This window comes from Podarcis raffonei, chromosome 9, assembly GCF_027172205.1.
Source record: "Podarcis raffonei isolate rPodRaf1 chromosome 9, rPodRaf1.pri, whole genome shotgun sequence".
Lineage (NCBI taxonomy): Eukaryota > Metazoa > Chordata > Lepidosauria > Squamata > Lacertidae > Podarcis > Podarcis raffonei.
This window is the reverse complement of record NC_070610.1, coordinates 49,616,801-49,638,478: the sequence shown is the minus strand read 5'-3', so window position 1 is coordinate 49,638,478 and position 21,678 is coordinate 49,616,801. Positions and strand designations below refer to the sequence as shown.

General features: G+C 41.7%; 1 protein-coding gene across 10 annotated transcripts in view; it reads left to right on the top strand.

Annotated features, from left to right (window-relative positions):
• Positions 1–21,678, top strand: part of JADE1 (jade family PHD finger 1) — a 155,868-nt gene that overhangs the window by 111,225 nt on the left and 22,965 nt on the right. For 8 of the 10 annotated variants that reach the window (XM_053403418.1, XM_053403421.1, XM_053403416.1 and 5 more), the window contains 5 exons: positions 8,750–8,832; positions 8,931–9,005; positions 15,947–16,104; positions 19,174–19,361; positions 20,550–20,761. In XM_053403418.1, coding sequence (XP_053259393.1) covers positions 8,750–8,832; positions 8,931–9,005; positions 15,947–16,104; positions 19,174–19,361; positions 20,550–20,761 — 716 coding nt within the window. Of the gene's footprint in view, positions 1–8,749; positions 8,833–8,930; positions 9,032–15,946; positions 16,105–19,173; positions 19,362–20,549; positions 20,762–21,678 lie in introns of those variants that run through there. The other 2 variants (XM_053403414.1, XM_053403424.1) reach the window with 2 other exon arrangements.

Genomic DNA, 21,678 nt, shown 5'->3' with positions numbered 1-21,678 from the left:
CTGGAGAATATTCTCACCTCACATCACTAGGCACGGGTTGAAAGTGCTGCACTAGTAAGTTCAAAATGCCGTAGATCCAACTTACCAGATCTGTCCTTACTTAAATAACCAGTGCTGCTGTATGCATTCAGTTGGAACTGGAGGAGCCTATTCAGTGGGACTCCCCAGTAATGTAGGGCATAATCTTGGACACCGCAGAACTTGCACTTGTAAGTTCTTTCGCAAGTCCTAATTTCCACATGTTTCTAAAAATTTTAAGGAGCAGGCAGTGAATGCATTCTGAAAGCCTCAGCTTGGGTCAGGGGTTGAGTGGCAAATAATGATAAAAGATTGGTGATGGCAGTGAGTATCAAACAGGTGGAATGTTCCAGGAGCTATCGTGGGTGCTTTAAGGATAGATCCTTGAGTTTCTGCTTTTGATCTGATGACAGAGGACTGTCTTGTCCCTGCCAAGACAAAGCGCCCACTCTCTCACAGGTGAGATCACAAAGTCTTAATCCCACAGGAGTCAAAGAGCCTATAGGGAGTACAATTGGGGGTTATCCTTTGCTTCCTTGGGTTCCGGTGGTTGTTCTCACCATTGAAATCATAGCACACTTTGGAAGATGCAGCCTTTCCAGTCATTACCAGGTTATGTTCGTATTCTTAGTAACCTTACTGTGATGGCAGGAGCTGATAGTCAGGGCAACAACATGGGCAAATGTACAGACTGTTGTCCTGCTCTTTAAGCACAAAAAAAACAAAACAAAACAAATCCTCTATATTGCTCAGCATGCTAATTTGGTTGTGTAAATGGGTCCTACCCATAGTAATAGGTTTTTTTCTTGGCTCTCTCTGCAGCTAACATTAGTTTCATCCAATCTGTCTCCTGAGTTTAGATTATTTGGGACTGTATCTGTGATGAATCAGTGGTAGCAGTGGCATTTTGAAAAACGTTTTACTTCTCCAAACAAATAAATTACTTATTCTCTATTTGTATAATTTATGTAGCTCTCAAAGGCATTAGATGTGGCTTAGCATAAATGAATGCTCATCTCCTGGGATGGAAGGTGCGATTTAAGTGCAAAGTGTTCTGGGGCCCTCCTGGCTGTTGAAGCCGAAAAGGAAAAAAATGTAATGGAGTTTGGCTTTTGATTAGTGTTTTATGACCTAATTGTAAATAGGGGAACATAGACTGAGTCACTGAAGAGAGGTATTGACATTTGAGAATATTTTTCTATTCCGATATGATGCAGGCCTAAGTTAAACATCTTTCAAAAGGCAAATTACAATATGGAAAAGATTCCTCTAGTAAAACTCTTCAGTGTATTATGGGGGTTTGATTGAAATGCATTGGGAAGATTTGCTTGTTTTCTACTGATGTAACATTTTATTATTATGGCCTGGTGAAGAGGGTTTGCAAGCTGTGCTGAATTTTTGATTCTTGGCCTCTTACTGTTGGAAAACAATCCCAGACAACCTTTAACTTATAAATATTTTCCATATAATTGCATGAATTCAAGTTTTTATTCTGTCAACTTGGGGCAAAGGCTTGCAAAGAAAAGGGAAGAAAGCCAACTATTTTTTGGTGGTGTCAGAAAACACCAAGAAGCTACTTTGCTTTTGCCTTTGTTTTTATCAAATGTGTATCTGATGCTTCCTCCAAGAAGGTCATGGTGATGAATAAAGATTTGTTGCTTTAAATTTACTTATTGTTCAAAGCTACGGGGTTGTGTCTAGTACTGTACTGGTGGGATTCTGCTGGTACAGTAGGACTTCCCTCTCCTTCTCCACTGCATGCTCTCAGAGTCTGCTCCAAAGTGTGCCCAATCCTCTGGAGCTGATTTTGAGGCTGGACGGCTGAACACTGGAGGAGACAGAAGAGGAAGGCCCATTGAACACACAGGAATAATTAGCACCAGCTGAGCTGCAGCGCTTGATAAAGCCTCAGAGCTCTATTTCATGTTCCTTGAGGTGTTTCCGATTATATGAATTAAATGTTTTGCTGTGCCTTTTATCCTTTTGATAGCCATAGTTTTTCAGGTCTCCATCCTATGCGCACTTAGAAGTTTATTAAAATCAACTAGACTGCCTGCCAAGTAACATATTGGGAGCAGGACTGTCAGTTAGATCAGCCTAGAATGGCTTTTTTTTTTTTTGGTACAAGCTTTCTTGTATCATTTCTGATTCTATTTTGTTCTGTTTCTACACTTGTCAGTTTTTTTGGCAACATTCATTCCACCCCTTTTCTCTCCCCCACCCCTTTCTTTTCAGTCTTCTGCCTCACTATTCCTTAGAAGACAAAAGAGATAGGAAAGAGGAAAAACAGGGGGGTAGAATAAGTGAGATCCCATTACCAGGAAAAGCAGTATAATAGTTCTGATGAATCTTGCTTTCCTGATAATACATCCCCGTCCCTCTTCCTCTTTCTTGACTGTTAGCATGCTTCATGCTCTTAAGCCACACTGAATGCCGTGGTCCTGCGGCTTTGGAGTATAATAATGCTCTCACTGAACTAATTGGCAAACCCCCATTGGCTTTAATGGGAGTGAGCTCCTAGCTTTTAAACTGTTCATACTGAGGTTGGGAGCTTTTCAGTAAAGTGTGTTCTGTGGCCAGGTATTTTGGTATCATGCTAAAGTCAAGTTCTGCATAATTTTAACCACACTCAGATATAAAATGCACTAAGCCCATCCCAAATGTGAAATATTGCATGGAAGAATGAGTGAAATATTGCATGGAAGATCAAAGGGAGCGAGTACAGCACATTTAGTGATACCTGGTGGAAGAAGGTAAATAATTTGTTTAGCTTAATGCAAAGAAGCAAGTTCAGAACATAGTGAAATTCTATACAAAACAACTGAATAAACTAGAAATATATTCTTGTTACTGCAGTGGAAGTCCGTGTGTAGGCCACAGATCAGAATTACAGTGAGACAATATAAATAGCACTAAGCAGGCATTGCAGTTCAGTGAAGAGAAAATGTGGTGGTGGGGGGAGTGGGGATCAACAAGGATAAGGTGGGGATCAACACTGTACTCTGACCTTCTCCCCTCTTGTTTGACAGCGCATCACATCACAGTACTGTTGCTGAAGTTGAATAGGTCTGGGTTTGGTCTGAAGAGTACAAAGATTTATAAGCTTTGAACTTGTTAATGACTGTGATAGTGTAATCTCTCCTATAAAGATAGAACCAGCCCTGTATTTAGGGCCCTCCAGCATTTGACAAGTGAAAGCAGGTAGGTATTCTTGTTGAGTTAATTAAGCACGTGCTCCTAGTGTGGTGGTTAATGAGTGAGCTGCTTCCAAAAGTAATCAGGTGAAATGCCTCACCCTTAAGAAGTTTGGAAACTGTTAACTTCAAGGCATTCATTTTCATACAACATGTCTTAATGCAGGAGTCAGCAAACTTTTTCAGCCGGGGGCCGGTCCACTGTCCCTCAGACCTTGTGGGGGGCCGGACTATATTTTTTTTGGGGGGGGGGATGAACAAATTCCTATGCCCCACAAATAACCCAGAGATGCATTTTAAATAAAAGCACACATTCTACTCATGTAAAAACACCAGGCAGGCCCCACAAATAACCCAAAGATGCATTTTAAATAAAAGGACAGATTCTACTCATGTAAAAACATGCTGATTCCCGGACCGTCCGTGGGCCGGATTGAGAAGGCGATTGGGCTGGATCCGGCCCGGGCCTTAGTTTACTTACACATGTCTTAATGCTTAAATATTGAGCTTTAGCATAGGATAATGGCAAAATCCCATAAGATGCTCCAGAGGGAGAAAGAAAGCTAGGCCTGTGTTTCAAAACTTCATAAACCCCAGCACAAAAATTACCTTCCTGATTTCTGACGGAACTGAAGATGGAACTTCTTTGGATATGTGCTGGGATTTGGAGAACATAAGATATGCCGAAGTATCACACTTTCCATGCCTTCAGCATATGAGACAGTACCTCATATTTTTCCCAAGTTCTCAGTGTGTGGCTTGCAGTGGTTGCTTATGCCCATTGGGACTGGTAGGGTGGAAGTAGGGAGGTCAACATGAGGTGGCGCCAGAGCAGTCAGTTATAGTGAGTATGAACAAAAATTACCTTCCTTTAAATTGCACTGGAAATCTTCCTTTGTCTGAGAGCCAGACTCTGCTTCTCCATCTCTCTCTTCATCTGGTTTCTCTGGGATCCCATACCTTGGAGCAGTGCTGTTTTCTAGAAAAAGAGGTGCTGGAACTTACCATGAACACCTCCCTTGTTCTCTTTTAATGGCAATGGTGCCCACCTGAGAGGTGCCGGAACTGAAAAGAAGCCCTGCCTTGGAGACACTTTCACATCACATTCCTGCCACCTCCTCTTCCTGCTTTCTTATTGAATTGCACATATGATGTTGACCATCTTTGGCATATTGGGTTAGCTGTAGAGCAGGAAGCTTTGCCTGTCTGTCTTGCCACAAACTCTTGGCATGCACTTTTGTTATTCATAGTTAACGTATTCTGGCTAAGAAAATGTAAACCAAGCTGTTGGATAAGTACAAAAGAAGGTATATAGGGATAAATTAAAATAGGAAGTGTGTACCTTTTCTGTTGTTGCTAGGATCTTGAAAATGTTGACCCATTTTCCTGGTTGCTTGTAGCAAGTCAGAATCTTATCCTGATAACCACATAGGGAAGTATTTATAAATAGGAAAAGAGTGGGTTCCATTTCCTTTAAGGTGATCAATGAGCCACAAACATCTAATAAAGTTATATGTTAGCAGGCAGACTTAGTAGAGGGCTTTTTCTGGGTAAGTGTCATTTATGGATTAGTTGCAAGGTGGGGTTATCTTTTCTTGCCAGAATGATCAGATAAAGAATAGTGTTGTTGCTATACACTGCATTAGAGAAAGCTAATTGACCAGCAGATCTACCAGCAGTGATAATGTCAGAAGATACCTTGTTAGACCCAACGGGTTGTATTCAGTGCCGTCCTTTCCCTTGCAGAAAGCTCTTTGATCCAGAAGGAAAGTGGAGAGGTGATTTTTGTGAATTCTCCTGCATCACTCTTCACCTTCCACACTGTTCCAGCTTTGGATACAATAGTGTGCTGGATATAATCTGAAGACAATGCACCTGCAGTTATAGCTGTAATAAAGTAGAATACTAACCGTAATTTCTGGTGCTTTAATGCCATACATTCCATGTTGGATCCCTGTTTTTTGGGGTGGTGGTGGTTCAGAATTGCTTGTTTTGCAGGCAATTTTCTGCACAGAGTTTGCCTTCTGACTGTGACTTCATTGCGTGGGACTGGTGGGTGGATTGTCTGAGATTCCATGATCTTGGCAGGCTGAGAAGGAAGTCTGAAATAAGGTTTTATGATGATGGGCTGGCAGCTCAGACTGTTCTAACCACTTCCATTTTCTGCTCCAGCTGCACGGTTTCCCAACAAATTGTGCTGTTGGCAACTGTGCCCACTCTTGCTCAAACAAAGCCCAGAAAGAGTCTCGGCAGATGGAAATACCAGCACTGAGCAGGAGCAGCAGCTAGGCATGCCTCTCTATGTTGGAAACTCTGTTGTACTGTCTGATTTTGCAATGTAGAAGCATTGTATTTACAGTGGGGAAGACTGTGTGCAGCCTCCAAGAGGGCTCAGGCTTTGAAGCGTCAATGAAATGATAGCAGCCTGGAGCTCTCCTGGGACACAGCTGGGTGCTCTGCAGCTGGTTTTACAACACTGTTCTGCATTATGCACTCTGTAGCTAATCTTATGCCACGCAGCGTAGCATATTGGTGGCTGGGCGTGCTCCCTGGGACACCGGATATGCTCTGGCAGCTCATGGAGACTTGCTCATTTTTTAAATGTCAAAATCTCTGTGTCTCTCTGTCTCTTTCCGCTTCACCTGTCCTTGGGAAAAATGTGTATACGCCAATATATGCAGAACACTTGGAACATATAATGGGCAGAGTGTGCCGAATTGTGCCGAATTGAGAAATATCATTTTATCCAACTATTTAACCATTTTACACAAGCTCCCAGTATTTTGACTTCCTGATAATGAGTTTCCTTTTAACGTGGTGACTGTTGGACTTTGTGACTTAGTTTGCATTATCTTAGTGCTATGCAGATGATTTGTCTTAGCAGAGTTGGCAAATACCGTACGTAAGCGGACTTTTACAAAACTATCTTTTGAATGCCATGCTCTTCATCAGCACTGCTATCTTGTTTGAATCTTTTTTGAAATACAGTGGTACCTCGGGTTAAGTACTTAATTCGTTCCGGAGGTCCGTTCTTAACCTGAAAGTGTTCTTAACCTGAAACACCACTTTAGCTAATGGGGCCTCCTGCTGCTGCCGCGCCGCCAGAGCACAATTTCTGTTCTTAACCTGAAGCAAAGTTCTTAACCTGAAGCACTATTTCTGGGTTAGTGGAGTCTGTAACCTGAAGCGTATGTAACCCGAGGTACCACTGTTTTTAGTTTTAATAAAGCAGTCTTTCCTGAAAACACAGAGAGGAAGGAAGGCATGAACCCACCTGAGGACACCATGATGCCAGGTGACAATTTCACAGGAAATAATTGGATGTGCCCATTTAGAGAGCACTTCTGATTCCCCCCCCCTTTCTTCCTTTACATCCTGTCTTGAATTCAATCTGGAGATGCAAATGAAGAATGTGAGCCCTGCTTGTGGCAGCAATTGACTCCATTTGGAATCTGTGATTGGGAGCCTCTGAGATGAGTCGATCCCAGGGGGCTTGCATACGGAGCCAAATAAAAATAAAAGGGGGCCTACATAGGAACATTTAGGAGTGTGCCCAAGCCTTGCCAATTGTTCCTTTGCAGCAGCAGGTCTGTAGGGCAGGTGGGCATGGCTGATGAAAAGCAACCTCATAGTTCAAGTTAGGACCCCTGGCAGGCCTAAGTTTGGCCTAGGGGCCAGAGGTTCCTTGCCTGGCCTAAATTAAGCAACAAATATTGTCGACCCTTCCTGAACTATTTCCTTCTGTTTGCTTTTCTATCTACTGTCGGGAAGGACTGCAAACAAATTAAAATGAATGCAGTTCCTAACACAGTAAGAAAGTGACAAAGGTTGGTAATCGTAAGAACTGGGTTCTTCTGCTTTTAAAAAGCACATTGCAGTGTTTACGTCATTACTCAATTTGAGACATGCCATTCTCCCCTCCTAATATGCATGTCTTATCATTACTTGCTTTAAATAAAATAATGACATGCATACCATCATCTAATCTTCTTACTACTTTGATAGTGGAATATCAAATCCTACAAAAATGATACAGTTTAGTTGCATTCAGCCATTGCTAGGAAGAATAATAGCCTCAATACATCTGTTTCATTTATTATTATTTTATTTTTTGGGCCTTTCATTTATTATTATTTTATTTTTGAGCAGCTCCTCCAAGCTTCCCCCCATACCATTTATTTACTCTAATTTTTTATGTTTTTTTAAAAATAAAAAATATAAGTATTACTCAAAAGGCTTGTCTAGTGCAGCCCCTGCCACAGACAGCAGATAACCTTGGGTAGTTTCCATGTTGGAGATGGTAATGCCCCACCACATGTCCCAACATCTGGTAACTTACAGAACATTATTTATTGGCTGGTGGACAAAAGGTTTGGCTCTCTGTGCACACAGTTGGAACTTTGATGGTATACGTACATACATGCATGGACAGACAGAACAATAATGGATTCTGATGGTAGCATTTTTGACAGCACTTTTTCTAGTTGGTACAATGATGAATATAGACCAAGAACAAACAATAAAAATATATGGATATGCACATAATAAAAATAAAATTGTCCAGATAATTTGGGGCATAATATCTTGACAAAGGGAAAAGATATGAAAGATTGGTACAAGATTCTGTTTCTGAGCAACTGTTTTTTAATGTAATATTACCCTTTTTGTAAGATCAACTGTATCTGTAGAGTACTGTATCTAACTTTTCAATTTTCCATGAGGGTGGGGGGAGAAAAAATTGAAGAAAAGCTGCAAGTCACTTGCTACAGTTGGTGGCTACTGTTGTATTAATTGTATTAATCTATATGAAAATGGAACAATTGGTGTATATGGAATGATCACAGGGACCTTAAACTGAGCCAGCAGTTTTCCTCCCAAATGTTCATTATGACGTATAGACCAAGAAGTGGAATGAAAGTGTAGCTCTTGCTTGCCATAGTGAACTACAGTGGTACCTTGGGTTAAGTACTTAATTCATTCCGGAGGTCCGTTCTTAACCTGAAACTGTTCTTAACCTGAAGCATCACTTTAGCTAATGAGGTCTCCTGCTGCCGCCGCGCCGCCGGAGCACGATTTCTGTTCTCATCCTGAAGCAAAGTTCTTAACCTGAAGCACTATTTCTGGGTTAGCGGAGTCTGTAACCTGAAGTGTATGTAACCCGAGGTACCACTGTATTTATTTTTATTTATTTATTTCATGACATTTATTTCCCTCCTTTCTTCCAAGGAATTCAAGGCAGCAGCCATAGTTTTTCTCCTTCCGTTATTTAACCCCCAGCTACGCTTTGATGATGTATGTGAGGCTGAGAGAGAGAGTGACTGGTCCAAGGCTACTCAGTAAACCTCATACACTCAAACCACACTCGTTCCCACTGAAGTTGGTTTAGACAGCTTGTGTGAAACAGAGGGGTGAGCAAAGGCTACCCCTGCCAGAGAAAAAAGACAGGGTATAAATAAATTGATGATGATGATGATAGAGACCCCTTTGGGGCCAAAATAACCATTGTTCTCAGTTCCATGTTTCTTTTCCTTTTCTAGGCTTGTCAACCTGGTCCCAGCATTCTAGGTCTCAGCATCGGAGAAGTTCATGCTCTAAGCACGAAGATCGGAAACCATCAGAGGTATTCTCTTGATTAAATGCTCTTGCATCTTGCTGAAACACAGATGTGTCTCCTTTTCCTAATACTTCTTTTTCTTTCCTTTTTCTGCTCCGTCTCAGCTGGCACCCAGCAACCTTTCTTCTGGCCAGGAGATCAGGGAGCTCAGCTGCTGCCACAGTCCCTGCCAGCATCAAGTTAGTTATTTAGCCGTGAATATTGGGTTAGTTTGGCACCAACCCAACCTAGTTTTTTTTTAAATAGTCCTTTCCTTTTCCTTTTCCAAAAATATATCGGGGAATATGTTTTTTTTATTATTATTTGTGGTGAACAGTGAAAAATGTGTACCTAGGAGTGTTTCCTTAGTTTCCTAACCATTACTTGGCACTTATGAATAATAGTCCTTGTTCAGTAAAGCGGTCAAACCAGAAAACTTTGTCTCTTTGAGTGCTTCATCTGCATTGCTTTGAGAACAGATCAAAGGAGGAAATACAAATCAGTTTGAACTTTTCATGATGGATCACCAAGTGCAATCTGTTGCACGCCTTACAAATTGGCAGATGTCCTTTGAGCCAAATATGAGACTGGAAGAAAAGGGATATTCTTAAGAAGACTGTCTGGTTCATCATAATCAGATATCTTACATGTTCATGTTCGGGGTCTTGCCCTGGCAGGTTTCTAAATTCTTTATCCCTTGCTTGTTCATGCTCATGACTGTGGACAGTATAATCCTTTGGCCAAGTGAATTAATATGTATGGGTTGCCTCTTTTGTTCTGATGGTAGAAGCAATTCCATGCATGTATATTGGAGATGTGGAACCTTTTTGACACAGTGGACCAGATCTTTATTGCCCTCCCCCTCAGCCCATGGGCCAACTTTGACATGTGAGTGGAACCACCCACTTATCATCTTACATCATGGTGAGGTCAGGTGGCTGAAAGATAGGCTTTCCTGCTTGCCTCTCAGAGTTGACTTGCAGGGTGTGGGGAGGGGTCTGCTTCACCAGTGCATTCCTTACAAGGAACATGCTAGAAAGCAGAACCAAGCAGAATTGAAGTCTGCTCATTAGCTGATGAGCAGAGAGTTCATTCCTCCTCTCCATAGGGGCTGCTTCACCAGCACATTCCCTGCAGGGGAAGTAGTTGGCAGCTGGATATGGTTTTGGGGAAATGGCCTTTTGGGCTAAAGATCTGCCTGTAGGCTAGAGGTTCCCAACCCATGATGTAAATGAATGCCTGCACAGGCTTGCTTCTTCAACTGAAATGAATAGGAAAGCAGTTGCTGATGGACCTCCCATGCTTATAATTAGATATTGGATGTGTGTGTGTGTTCCTGTATGTTTCCCATTTCCAAGTAGCTTTCTTTCTCCACCTCTACCTCCTAGTAGCATGTCTGTTTTTATATTAATAGAATTGGTACTGAATGCTGTTATGAATATTTTTATATTCTAACAGCAATATGTCACTTTCAAAGCTCCCTATATTTATTTAAAACATTTTACCCCTACCTTTACCTGAAAAGGCTCCCAGAGTAGCATACGTAAGATCAATAACAGTGAAGAATGCAGTCTGTGTCTGTAGGCTTACAATTCGAAAGACACTAAATGAAAGGGGAAAGAGATGAGGTGGGGAGAGGAAAGCAAGCAAACTCAGCACCAGTTCTTAAAGTTATATTTGAAGAACTGTGTGCCAGCCACTGGGTTGGAGGTCAGTAATTCTGCAATGCTGGATTTAGGCATGTGGTTTGCATCTGCAGAGCAACAGGAATGGCATTGCGAGGCAGTGATTCTTGGAAATTATATCCTTGATGTTCCATTAAATCCTCCTTTGTTTTGTGGCCAGAGCAACTCATCACAAACATTCAGCTCAAAGGCGTTCACGCCCTGTTTTTCTCTAGGCAGTTAAAATAACGGGTTTTTTTAGTCTAAAATCTTGTCCCTGGCACAAGAGTAGGCCTGGGCAATATATCAATATATTGCTCAGGACCGCTATGATGACAGCTTCACTCAGTGGTATATCGCTGGTGAAACGGTCACCACTCATGAGTCCCTCTGCCTTCAATGCTCTGAGAGACAAACAAACTAGCTGGGAGCTGGAGGCAGAGGGACTCAAGCGGTGGCGGTTTCACCAGCAGTATACCACTGGTGAAACCACCATCGCACTCTCCCCCGGCAGAGGGAGAATCAAACTGAATTGGCGAGGTGCTGATACAGCTTGTTCCTTCCTTCACTTCTTTAAACTGCTTGGCTGAAGAGTGTGCTGCTACCCTCACCTCAGCCCAGCAGTTTTATTGAGCCCCTGACCCACCACTGGCTTGCACAAGTCAGCAGCGGGATGGGGACTCTATTAAGGTGCTCCTCCTCCCCAGCTGAGAGATCCCCGACCCCGCTCCTGCTTCTACATGAGTAGGAGCGGGATCCGGGCTGCTCAGCTAGGGAGCACGAGTGGCAGGGGACTCGGGGCTGATTCTACTGGGGGCAAGAGTTTTCCTGCTCCCAGTGGAGTCTGGCCAAGGAGCTTAGGGCTCGCTCAGCTGGGGCCAGCTGTATTGGCCATAGCCCGTGAGGCGCTGGGGTGAAAGCACCTTAGCTCCCATGCTGAGAGCTGTGGCAGTTTCACCCAGCATCTCTCCGGCTAGAGCCAATGCAGTTTTTTCCAACATCATAGTATATCGCCAAACCATGATGTTTTACTGGCGAAACACTGCAATGTTAAAAACCCAACATCGTCCAGCCCTACTTTTGATATTTTGCAGCATTTTTAGAGTTCCTGCAATATTTCCCCCCAAAACACCATGTTTCTTTACATTCTTCTTTTCTTCTGTTTTTGGTTTTGTTTCTCTTGAGTTCTTGAAAAATTATTATTTGGTAAAGAAAGGGTGTTAAAAATTCTGAAATCTCCCTCCCGCTCTCTATGCAATTGTGGGTCACACCTTAGCTAAGGGTGATGGAGGCTTCTCTAAGGGGACAGACAGGAGCTGTTGGTATGTCAGGAGTGCCTTCTCAACCTTTTTCAACCTAAATGTAATATGTTTTCTATTTAGGCAAGAAGGCAGAGTCAATGTGTGGGTGACTCAGTAGCCTGTTCACTATCATTTGAGTTGAATTGATGGATGATAGTCAGACTCTATCGGACTCTGTGATATCTTTTTATATCCCTGTTTTAATCTGTCCAAATTCCAAACTAAATCTTTTTTTTTTAATCACCCTTCCCTCCCTCTCTTTCCCTTTTGGTTACACCCAGGGTGATTTGAACAATGTTTAACTTTATACTTAGCAAGACTGTACAATTTGCAACTCTCTAGTCTGGTGGAAAACTCTAAAAGGGCAAAATGTGGGAAGGCTAACGACATGTAGTATAGTAAACCCAATTGGTGAATTGGGTGGTTCACGTGAAATATATTTTACATCACTGCCAGCAGTGTTTGGAAAATGCAGCAATCCTCAAATTATGTAGTCTTGGTCAGTCCCAGTAAAGCACTGAAATTAATACACGACAAGTGGTTTGAGGATTTCAGCCAGATAAACAATATTATTTTGTCACACACACACACACACACAGAGAGAGAGAGAGAGAGAGAGAGAGAGAGAGAGAGAGAGAGAGAGAGAGAGAGAGAACATCCTTGTCAACCTGTTTCTGCTTTATAAGCGTGTGGAGTGGTGCTGGCTGTGTGCCTTGCTGACTGCACTGGCCATAAACTGATGAGTCTTCAGACTATTTTAGAGGTCTTGCTGGTACTGCATGGACTGATTCAGGCACTCTGTTTGTAGCAAAGCCATCTGGGCTGGCTTCTTCCTCCCTCCTGCCCCAGCACCTTTAAAACTCCAGATAAATACCCTTCTGTTGGCATGTGGCAGTTAATATAGAGATTTGAAGATGAGGTGCTAAGCATGAATGATCCTTGTTACTTTGTAATAGCAGAAGCGCATTGAGAGATCTGGAAGGTGCTTAGGCATGCAAAGCCTTGCTCTTTTAAAGCCTGCCACTTCGTGGTTTGTATTTTGCTGATGAGCAGCGACAAATCAGATTGCGTTGCACACAGGCAAGTGCTTTCTGCAAAGATGTATGGCTTTAACTCATGACACATGCTGGGTTAGGGACCCTTTCCCTGCTTGCTTGTGGCTGATAACTTCCTACAACTTCCCAAGATGTTTTACTAGTTTCAGAAATCATTCACGTTCAAAGCACAGTTTGAACCATAGCTACAAACAGTTGTAAATCTGGATGGCAGATGTTGCTTCAGGTGGTAAGCATTGGATATATATTGGCTATGAACTTTCCTGGCTGATATTTTGGTTTAAACTGTGAGACCCAGCATATGTAGCATGTCCTCTGGTGGCCAGTTTGGTCTACAGCATTTTTTGTGGTGTTGATTCTTAAATGGATGTACATGGTTGTTCATCTGACATGCATTGTGACCTGCTCATATCCTGTATCCTCCTGAGTTTCATTTTCATGGTGGCTGAGATTCTGCAGAGATGCTACTTCCATGATCACTGGTGCAGATTTATACTCTCCCTTATTATATCTGTTAGAATGGGTGCAAGTCTTGCTGTTACCAGCTGTGCCACATAGGAGTGAATTGAAATGCAACTGGTGATGTGATCTTAGGCTGTGACTTTTTTTACATGTTAGTCAACATCTGATAGGGTGTACTTTGTAGGAAGGTGCCTCCCCTTGAGTTCTACCCATAAATGCCACTCATGTGTCTCACTGAGCATGTGCAAGGAGAGCAGGGTTGCTGTTGCTGGCCACCCCGAATGTCTTGCTGGCTCTGCTCCTCTAAACCCCTGTGCCTTTGGTGGAAGCTCTGAACAGGGAGCCTATGTGTTTACAGCTGCATATGTGAAGTGTTCAGGGCATTTCTGCGTGGGACCTTTGTTAGAACTGAAAATCAGAGTGTGCCTGCTTGATGTATTAAAGATTAGCTCTCACCACAAAAGGATGCATTAAAACATCATAACTCCCATGCAAAATGGTTGTCTTAAAACCACCTTCAGAAATTATCTTTAGTAGGTAGTAAGACCAAGAGTCTTGATACAAATGCATGCTGCTCCCATGCAAGTATTTTTGTTACTGCAACTGGCTCATAGGAGAAGCAGAGTTAGAGAGATTGGATCAAAAGAAGCCAATGTGATCCCTCCATCAGATTCTGTTGCGGAAAGTGTATGATGGACAAATTCTAGACATATTTACTTTGCTGCTGCCTGCACTGCCTTCTGCCAATCACATTGTATGTACATTCTGACCCTTAACAAAGTTGATAACTTTTGAGAAACTTTTAACAGTATTTAATTCAGAATTCCCAAAATAATGGATCAGTGGTTTGCAGAGATTTAAGGAGATGCTTTTTACTGATCTGCTCAATGGTCCATTTTGCCCAGTATTCTTTGTCCTGACTAGGGCTGGGCATTATCTGGATTTCAACATCACAATATACCAACAGCTAAACACCACAAAATAATGATATATCATGATGTATACCTGCAGTGGCGGAGGGCCTTGCTGGGGCTCCCCGCGGTAGCAGAGGGTCCCACCATACCTCCCCACAGCACTGGAGGGTGCGCCGCGCTTCCCCGCAGCTGCAGAGGGCTTTGCTGAGTCTCCCCACAGTGGTGGAGGGCCTTAAGATGTAAGGAAGCAATAAAATTTTTAAATAAACTTCCATATACTGTAATATAGTTTCAACTAATTTAAGAGTAGTTTAAGTGATTTACTAGTCAAGTTGCATCTGCTTCCCCACTCAGAGGTCTAAGTGGAATCTTTGCATGCATAAGCCCCACTGCGTTCAATTAAACTTCTACTTTCTCTTGCACTGCTTACTGAAAAATACCCTCCCTATCATTCTCGCATAGTACCCAACCTCCCATTTCAGCATAAGGCAGCCAGCTATATCTTCTCCCCTCCACCCCCCCAAGTCCTTATCCCACCAATGTCTCCCTTTTTATCAAAGGGGAGGGCAACAAAGGAAAAAGATAGTCTCCTTTAAATTTTTTTTAAAAACACACCTTCCTTTTTAGTATGGAAGAAAGCTATTTAGGGGGAACCAACAACGTAAATACCACCAGAAAATAAAAATAAAAACTCTTCCGCTTCTTTTTTTCCACCGGTGGGGGTGAGTGTGAGGGAAGAAGGAAGTGCTTTCCAGTTCTTTGTTTATGTTCTTTGTTTACTTTGCTGCTGGATCTTTGATTATCTAGCTGAGGGGGGTCCCTCCTGGATTCTTAGCCGGCTCTGCATAATTAGTTGAGCTCTTAAGTGGAAAGATATGGGTGAAGCTGAAAGACTTTGCTGGTTTGTGTGAGGACTTATAATCATTTCTTATAGGTAGGAGGAAGAGAGTAAACAAAGCAGGAGACATGGTACTTGCAAACTATCTGTAAAGTATGGTTGGGGCTGAGCTACCCCCTGGGAAGCTGTCAAATCTGTTCCCCGGTATATTGCCATGTTGAAACACTTATCAGGTGTTATTTCAATACCGGTATTCAATGATATGGTGATTTATCGCACAGCCCTAGTCCTGACTGGTAGCTGTGGCATATATTTTTTATCTACATGTGTTGGGGATTGAGCCTGGGATATTGAAGATGCAGAGTGTAAAGATGCTGTAACACTTGGCTATTGAAATATCATCTCTGGGCTCTGACCATGTGAAGTATGGGACATCTCTTGAAATGAGGATCCCAGTAAACAAGATGCTGAAATTACATATTTCTCCCTCTTCTCCCTTTTAGCTACTAGATGTACAGACACTAGCAAGCTTCACAAGGGAAAGAATTAGGCTCTCTCATCTTGGGATACAACTCCTTGTGTTGGGGTTATATTTAGGGATATTTTGAGTTTTTGCACTTCCTGTTGAAATTGACGAGAACTGATTATCCATTTGCGCAGCAACTTGATTGTGTCATGTGATTTGACAAAGGCAACTTGAACTATGGGCCCCATGTCCATACTGTATTTTTCAGTTCTCTGTTTCAGCATGATGATGTGGTTTAACTTTCTGGCCTCTTAATTGGCAGTGTTGGTGACCTTGTTGTGCACCATGCTCCATGGTTACCCAGGAGCTGTGAATCATAGACTGTAAATATCAAATATCAGTGTCTCATCCCTCCCCCATTCTCACTTCCTTTCTTTGCAGGTATTTAGAACAGACCTGATCACTGCCATGAAGCTGCCTGATTCCTACCAGCTGAACCCGGATGAGTACTATGTGCTGGCAGACCCTTGGAGACAGGAATGGGAGAAAGGAGTTCAGGTGCCAGTCAGTCCGGGGACCATTCCAGAGCCAGTAGCCAGGTATAACTTGGTGAACCCATTAGGAAACAAAACAGCTGTCTATCAGCATCACCTTTCAGCAGCCTGTTGGGTTGCTTACTAAAAAGCAGATCACCTGTTGACTTGGGTTCCACTCTGCTGATTAAAAGGTTACCCATCCTAGTCAACTGATTTTGCCCCAGGAAAGTGTAGCAGATGAAAGTCAGGCCTTTCCCACTAGCGACTCTACTTGTGAATTAAGGACATCACATCCCAGACTGAGTGCTTACTTATAACAATACATGCTGGCAGAAGGAGGACTCCTGTTTCCTATTTGAAAATGAGTTCTTCCTAACGGAACATTTGTTGTGTGCTGCCTACTCAGACATTCTAGGAAAGTAATCACAGCACTTTAATGAGTTACTTGCCACTATCCCCCCCCCCCCCAAAATCTGGAAGTGGAGCAGTCATCAGTGACTCTGGCTAGGATGTGGTTTGAACTTAACAAACTGTTCCATGGATATATTTTTGCTTTAAAAAAAAGTTAATACATCCTTTTTGAGAATCATTGTGGTTTTGACTTTCTTTAAAATGCAACAGGTTTTTATCTCTCATTGTTGCCAAGGAATGCCAGCAAGCACCGGTTAAATGTTGATATTTTTTTAATGACACGTTTACAAGGATAGATTTTACTTCTGGTGATCATGATGGTTGACTTGCACTAAGTCCAATTTTCAGAACTCCCTGTGATCTAGTCATTTTCTCTTGTGCTGGTCTCCCATTTGTTTTTCTAGAAATCCTAGTGCTACCTATATACAGTTGAACCAATTACTGTAGCAATAAATGCTATGCAAAATTCTAAATTCTTGAATGTCCCGCCAAAATGAAGTCACATTGGAAAGTGTGTACATTGGTACAGATTTTCTTGCTTTATGCAATTTGTTTAAGTAGCAGATCGAACAAAGCTGGCTTATACTAAATGAGACTCTTTGCCCTTCTGTCTCACCCAGTATTGTGACTCTTGACTGGCAGCAGTTCTCCAAGGTCTTAGGCAGAGGTCTTTCCCATCACATTTTATCTGATTTCTTTTAACTGGACATGCTGGAAATTGAATCTGGGACCTTCTGTATATGAAGACCCACCCACAAAGCCCCAGTTCAGATTTCTGTATTCAAAGTCCAGAAGGCTAAATGTTTTGCCACTGAACCTAGACATAAAGAATAGGGAAGCATCCTCCCATTGGCTCAGGAGTTGTTAAATTCCCACCATCCCTGACCCTTCACTGTGGTGGCTGGGGCTGATGGTAGTTGAAAAACATGGGAGGGGGGCAAAGTTGCTCCAACCTGGCCTTAACTCACAGCAAGCACTAGGTTTCTTTCTGAAAGCTTCTTTTTGAAAAATTCCAGATGACTATGGAATTTTATGTCTGTAACCTCCAGCCCTTGTTCCTGTCATGAGTATTGCCCCATGATTCTTTCATGTGACTGCAGCCTCCGTTAACTTCCAACTTCGAAATGCAGTCTCGTGTTATGAAGTAGATCTGTGATTGCATAATGAATGCTAAAAATGCAGTATGGCCTGTATTCTAAACCTAGTTTTGGTCATATCAAAGTCTTTTCCCAAGCAGTGTAAATCTGATGCTTTTAATTTAGGCCAGAGGTGGAGAACCTGTGACTCTTATCTCCCATCAGCCCCAGCCAGCTTTGCCAGTGGGCAGGAATGGTGGGAGTTGTAGTCCAGCCATATCTGAAGGGCACAGGTTCCCCATCCCCAGTTTAGATTCACACAGAAAAAGAGTGGCTTATAAACATTCATAAAATCATTGATTTTAACCGCAGCAGTACATCTAAGAAACCAAATTGCTGTTTTGACTGTGTTGTATCCCCCCATTTTCCTATTTTTACACTTTCATGCTTGCATCTTTTAGATAAGGCAAAAGAGAAGGAATTTTTGCAGACATCTTCTTCCTGTCACAATAGTATAACTACAGAAGACAATTCCTAAATTTCCAGAACACTATTTAGTGTTCTTACGTTTTGTTGAACTTTGGGGCTTGTGGCAGATTCCATAAAGTCAACATACAGAATATGTAGATGCCTATACAGTTCCATGTATAGGCATCCACATATGGAGAATTCCTATGGGCTGAATATAATCTTGTTCGCCTTCTCTCCCCTGGCACAGTGCATAAGCAGTACAACAGACTGCTGGAAGAAATGGGAGGTCAACTCACACCTTCCAATTCCTCATCCAACTTTCCCTCTCCATTTGGTGCAATTTGGTCATGGTGGGAAGGAGGAAATCTATTGATTTCATGGGAATCCTTGTGTGAGAGGTCTGTGGCACTATGACTTGCATTTTTATACCATTTGTCACTCTGTGCCGCGTCACTGTTGACAGCAGAAGATGGAGAAACATTGACTGTTTTTTTTTACACCCCCAGAACATCTATCATCTACTGACCATGCAGTCTCTCAGTACATGGATTACAGTACTATCTTTGTAGTTTCTAGAATAATAGAATAATTCAGTTGTAATTTACATGAACTGGTGTGCTGTTTGAGTGATGTTTCTCCCTCCATATTAGTTTTTTTTTTTTAAAGTATCATTTTTGTGTCATTTTTCTCGGGTATGTATTATTCAGACACTGGTGTCAATTTAAATACTGTATTCTAATGCAATGCACAACTTTTGGGGCCAAATTACATCCCCCAAATTAGGGTGCACATTAGATTTGATGGCGCTAGCAAATACCCTTTTGGTTTCAAGGTTTTGAAAATGGAGGTGCACATTAGATTTGATGGCGCATTAGATTCTCATAAATATGGTATGTTGTAAGGTAACTTGAGGGTAATTTTAAATGGAAAAAATGGGATATAGATGCTTTCAATAAATAATAAAATATGTATTTTTATTTCTGCAGACGTGCATCCCTCTGGTGCTACAATATTGGAAGATGATCTTTTTCTGTTGTTGTTGTTATTACCATTATTTTGCTGCATAGCAATTTGAAGCCTCTGGCAGTAATTGCATTGGAGAATGGAGGTTTCACCGCTTTAAGGAGGATTGCAACCTGGTGTAATTAACACCTCCTGTTTGGTATACTTTCAGGGTTGTATCTGAGACAAAAGCAGTCATATTTACAAGACCTCGGAAGTACATCCTTTCTTCGGGTTCTGAGCCCCCTGAGCTTGGCTACGTCGACATTCGGACCTTGGCAGAGAGCGTCTGTCGCTATGACCTTAATTTCATGGACGTAGCATGGTTGGAACTGGCTAATGAAGAATTCAAAGAGATGGGTGAGTGCAACATCCAGTTACGGCCAGCTTTTGGCTGAGCTGTGAGACAAGTGACAGGGAGCAGTCTGGGGTGGTTGTAGTGCATCTGCCAATTCATATGGTGCACTTGTAGCTTCCAGAGAGAAAAGGAGAAGGATAGGAATGCTCAGAAGCAATTCCTGCATGTGGAGGAGAGAGGGGTGGAGAACTGAGGGGAAAGAAAAACAGCATAAATGTCAACACTATTTTTGTTGGGTGGCAAGGCAACAGCCATCTCAAAGCTCTAATTCCTAGATTAATGTGAAGGAAGTGGGAAAAGGAAATGTGTCAGGAAAGCCAATTCCTTCTTATCTTTAAATGTATTAATAGAAAAGTGAATGATATTTTTAAAACAGTCTAGAGTTGTTTGGGGACTTCAGAAGCTTCCAAACCCTTCAGGTTTCCCTAGAACTGATGGAAAAAATTGAACTGCTATAGTGACATTCACCTCTTGGCCCTGCTAACTTATGGCAACATTGTCTTGGACTTCTGACAATTGTATCATGCATTTATTTTATTTTATTTTATTTTATTTTATTTTATTTTATTGTTACATTTTATTCTGTAGCAGCAATTCATTGTTGAAACCAAATAGTCTTTCAAAAAGCATCTGGAATTTATTCAGCAATTAAGAAGGCTTAAGAGTCAACTGTGAAATGGCTAAAATTAGACAAATGGTCTGAAGTGAAGAGCAGTATGTTCCCTTACAAAATGAATATTTTACCCCTTATGAAGGTGTGCAGTTCTGCAGAGCACCTTATAAAAACGTAGTAATAGTTGGCAAAATAGCCCCAGGAGCAGCTGGCTCTTTAAAAAGCTGAATACCTTGAAATAAAACATTTGTATGAGATTTTCAACCATCCACTGCAAAATCAATATGCTACGCTTGGGTTTAAAGTTTTGTTTTGTCCAGTATGTGTGTTTGGATTACTGGCAATAAACAAGAACCGTACTGTATTGATGCACACTTTTTCTGGGCTTTTGTTATTGTTATCTAATGGATGCCTTTCAGCAGATTATTTTGAAGGTACGTGAAATTGTAAATAACTCACTTGATCAGTTGTTCAATGTTAATAAAGTGATCTGGTTACTTGTAGATTGATAAAGGAAGCTGTGTCCCTCAATGTCTCTATTATATTAAAAGCGAACGTCATTGGATTGATTTCCCAGGGATGCCTGAACTGGATGAATACACTATGGAGAGAGTCATGGAAGAATTTGAACAGCGATGCTATGACAACATGAATCATGCTATCGAGACCGAGGAAGGGCTTGGAATTGAGTATGATGAGGATGTTGTCTGTGACGTTTGCCAGTCTCCAGATGGTGAAGATGGCAATGAGATGGTGTTCTGTGACAAATGCAATATTTGCGTTCATCAGGTACAGCAGCCAGATGCAATAATAATTGGAATTGAGAGTAGTTTGTTTAGATTTCACCGTGATAAGGAGGTGATGAGGATTTCATAAGTCTTGGGTGCTTTTTTAGGATGTATGGGAATAGTAGGTGGAAGCATATATTGAGGCAAAGGTATAGGGATGCATAGAGAGATGATGTCATAAGATCACAGAAAATTCAGACAGGATGGTTAAGTTGCCCCATTTAGTGGGTTTCTAAATTTTTAAATCATTACCTTTGTTTCTTGCATGTCTAAGTGATGTTTTGTCTTTGTGTGCCTTCTCCATGAGAGGTTTGAAGGATGACAACTGGAGTATGGGCCTTTTCTGTGGTGGTTTCCCATTTGTGGAATGTGCACCCCAGGGAGGCTCGCCTGGCACCTTCATTACATATCTTTAGGTGCCTGGCGAAAACCTTTCTCTGTAACCAAGCCTTTGGCTGATTAACCTTCTATGGGCCTTTAAGTGTCTTTGTGGTGGGTTATTGGTTTGTTTTTGTTCTATTATGTATTTTTTGTTTTCATTTTGTATTTTTATGCTGGGAACCACCCAGTGTTCTTGTTCTTTTTCTTCTTCTTCTTCATACAGAAAAAACAGAATGCATCCAATAGTGTAAATAGAAAAGAGAAATGAATCTTAAAGATGCTGTAAAGAATGTGTGTTTGTTGTTAAATTAGCCTGACATGCTTCAGCTCCAGTGCTTTCTTCAAGGGCTTATCTGTTGCTAAACCACACATAAAAAGCCTTTAAAAGGGTTTTAAAATACAATATGTCATTGAAACCTCATTTTCAAGTCAAATTAACAGAAAGAAAACCTGTTTTAACTAGAAACAGCCATATCTTGTAGCCCATACAAACATCCTTTCCTAACTGCTCAAAAACATCCTTGGAGTGAATCAAGT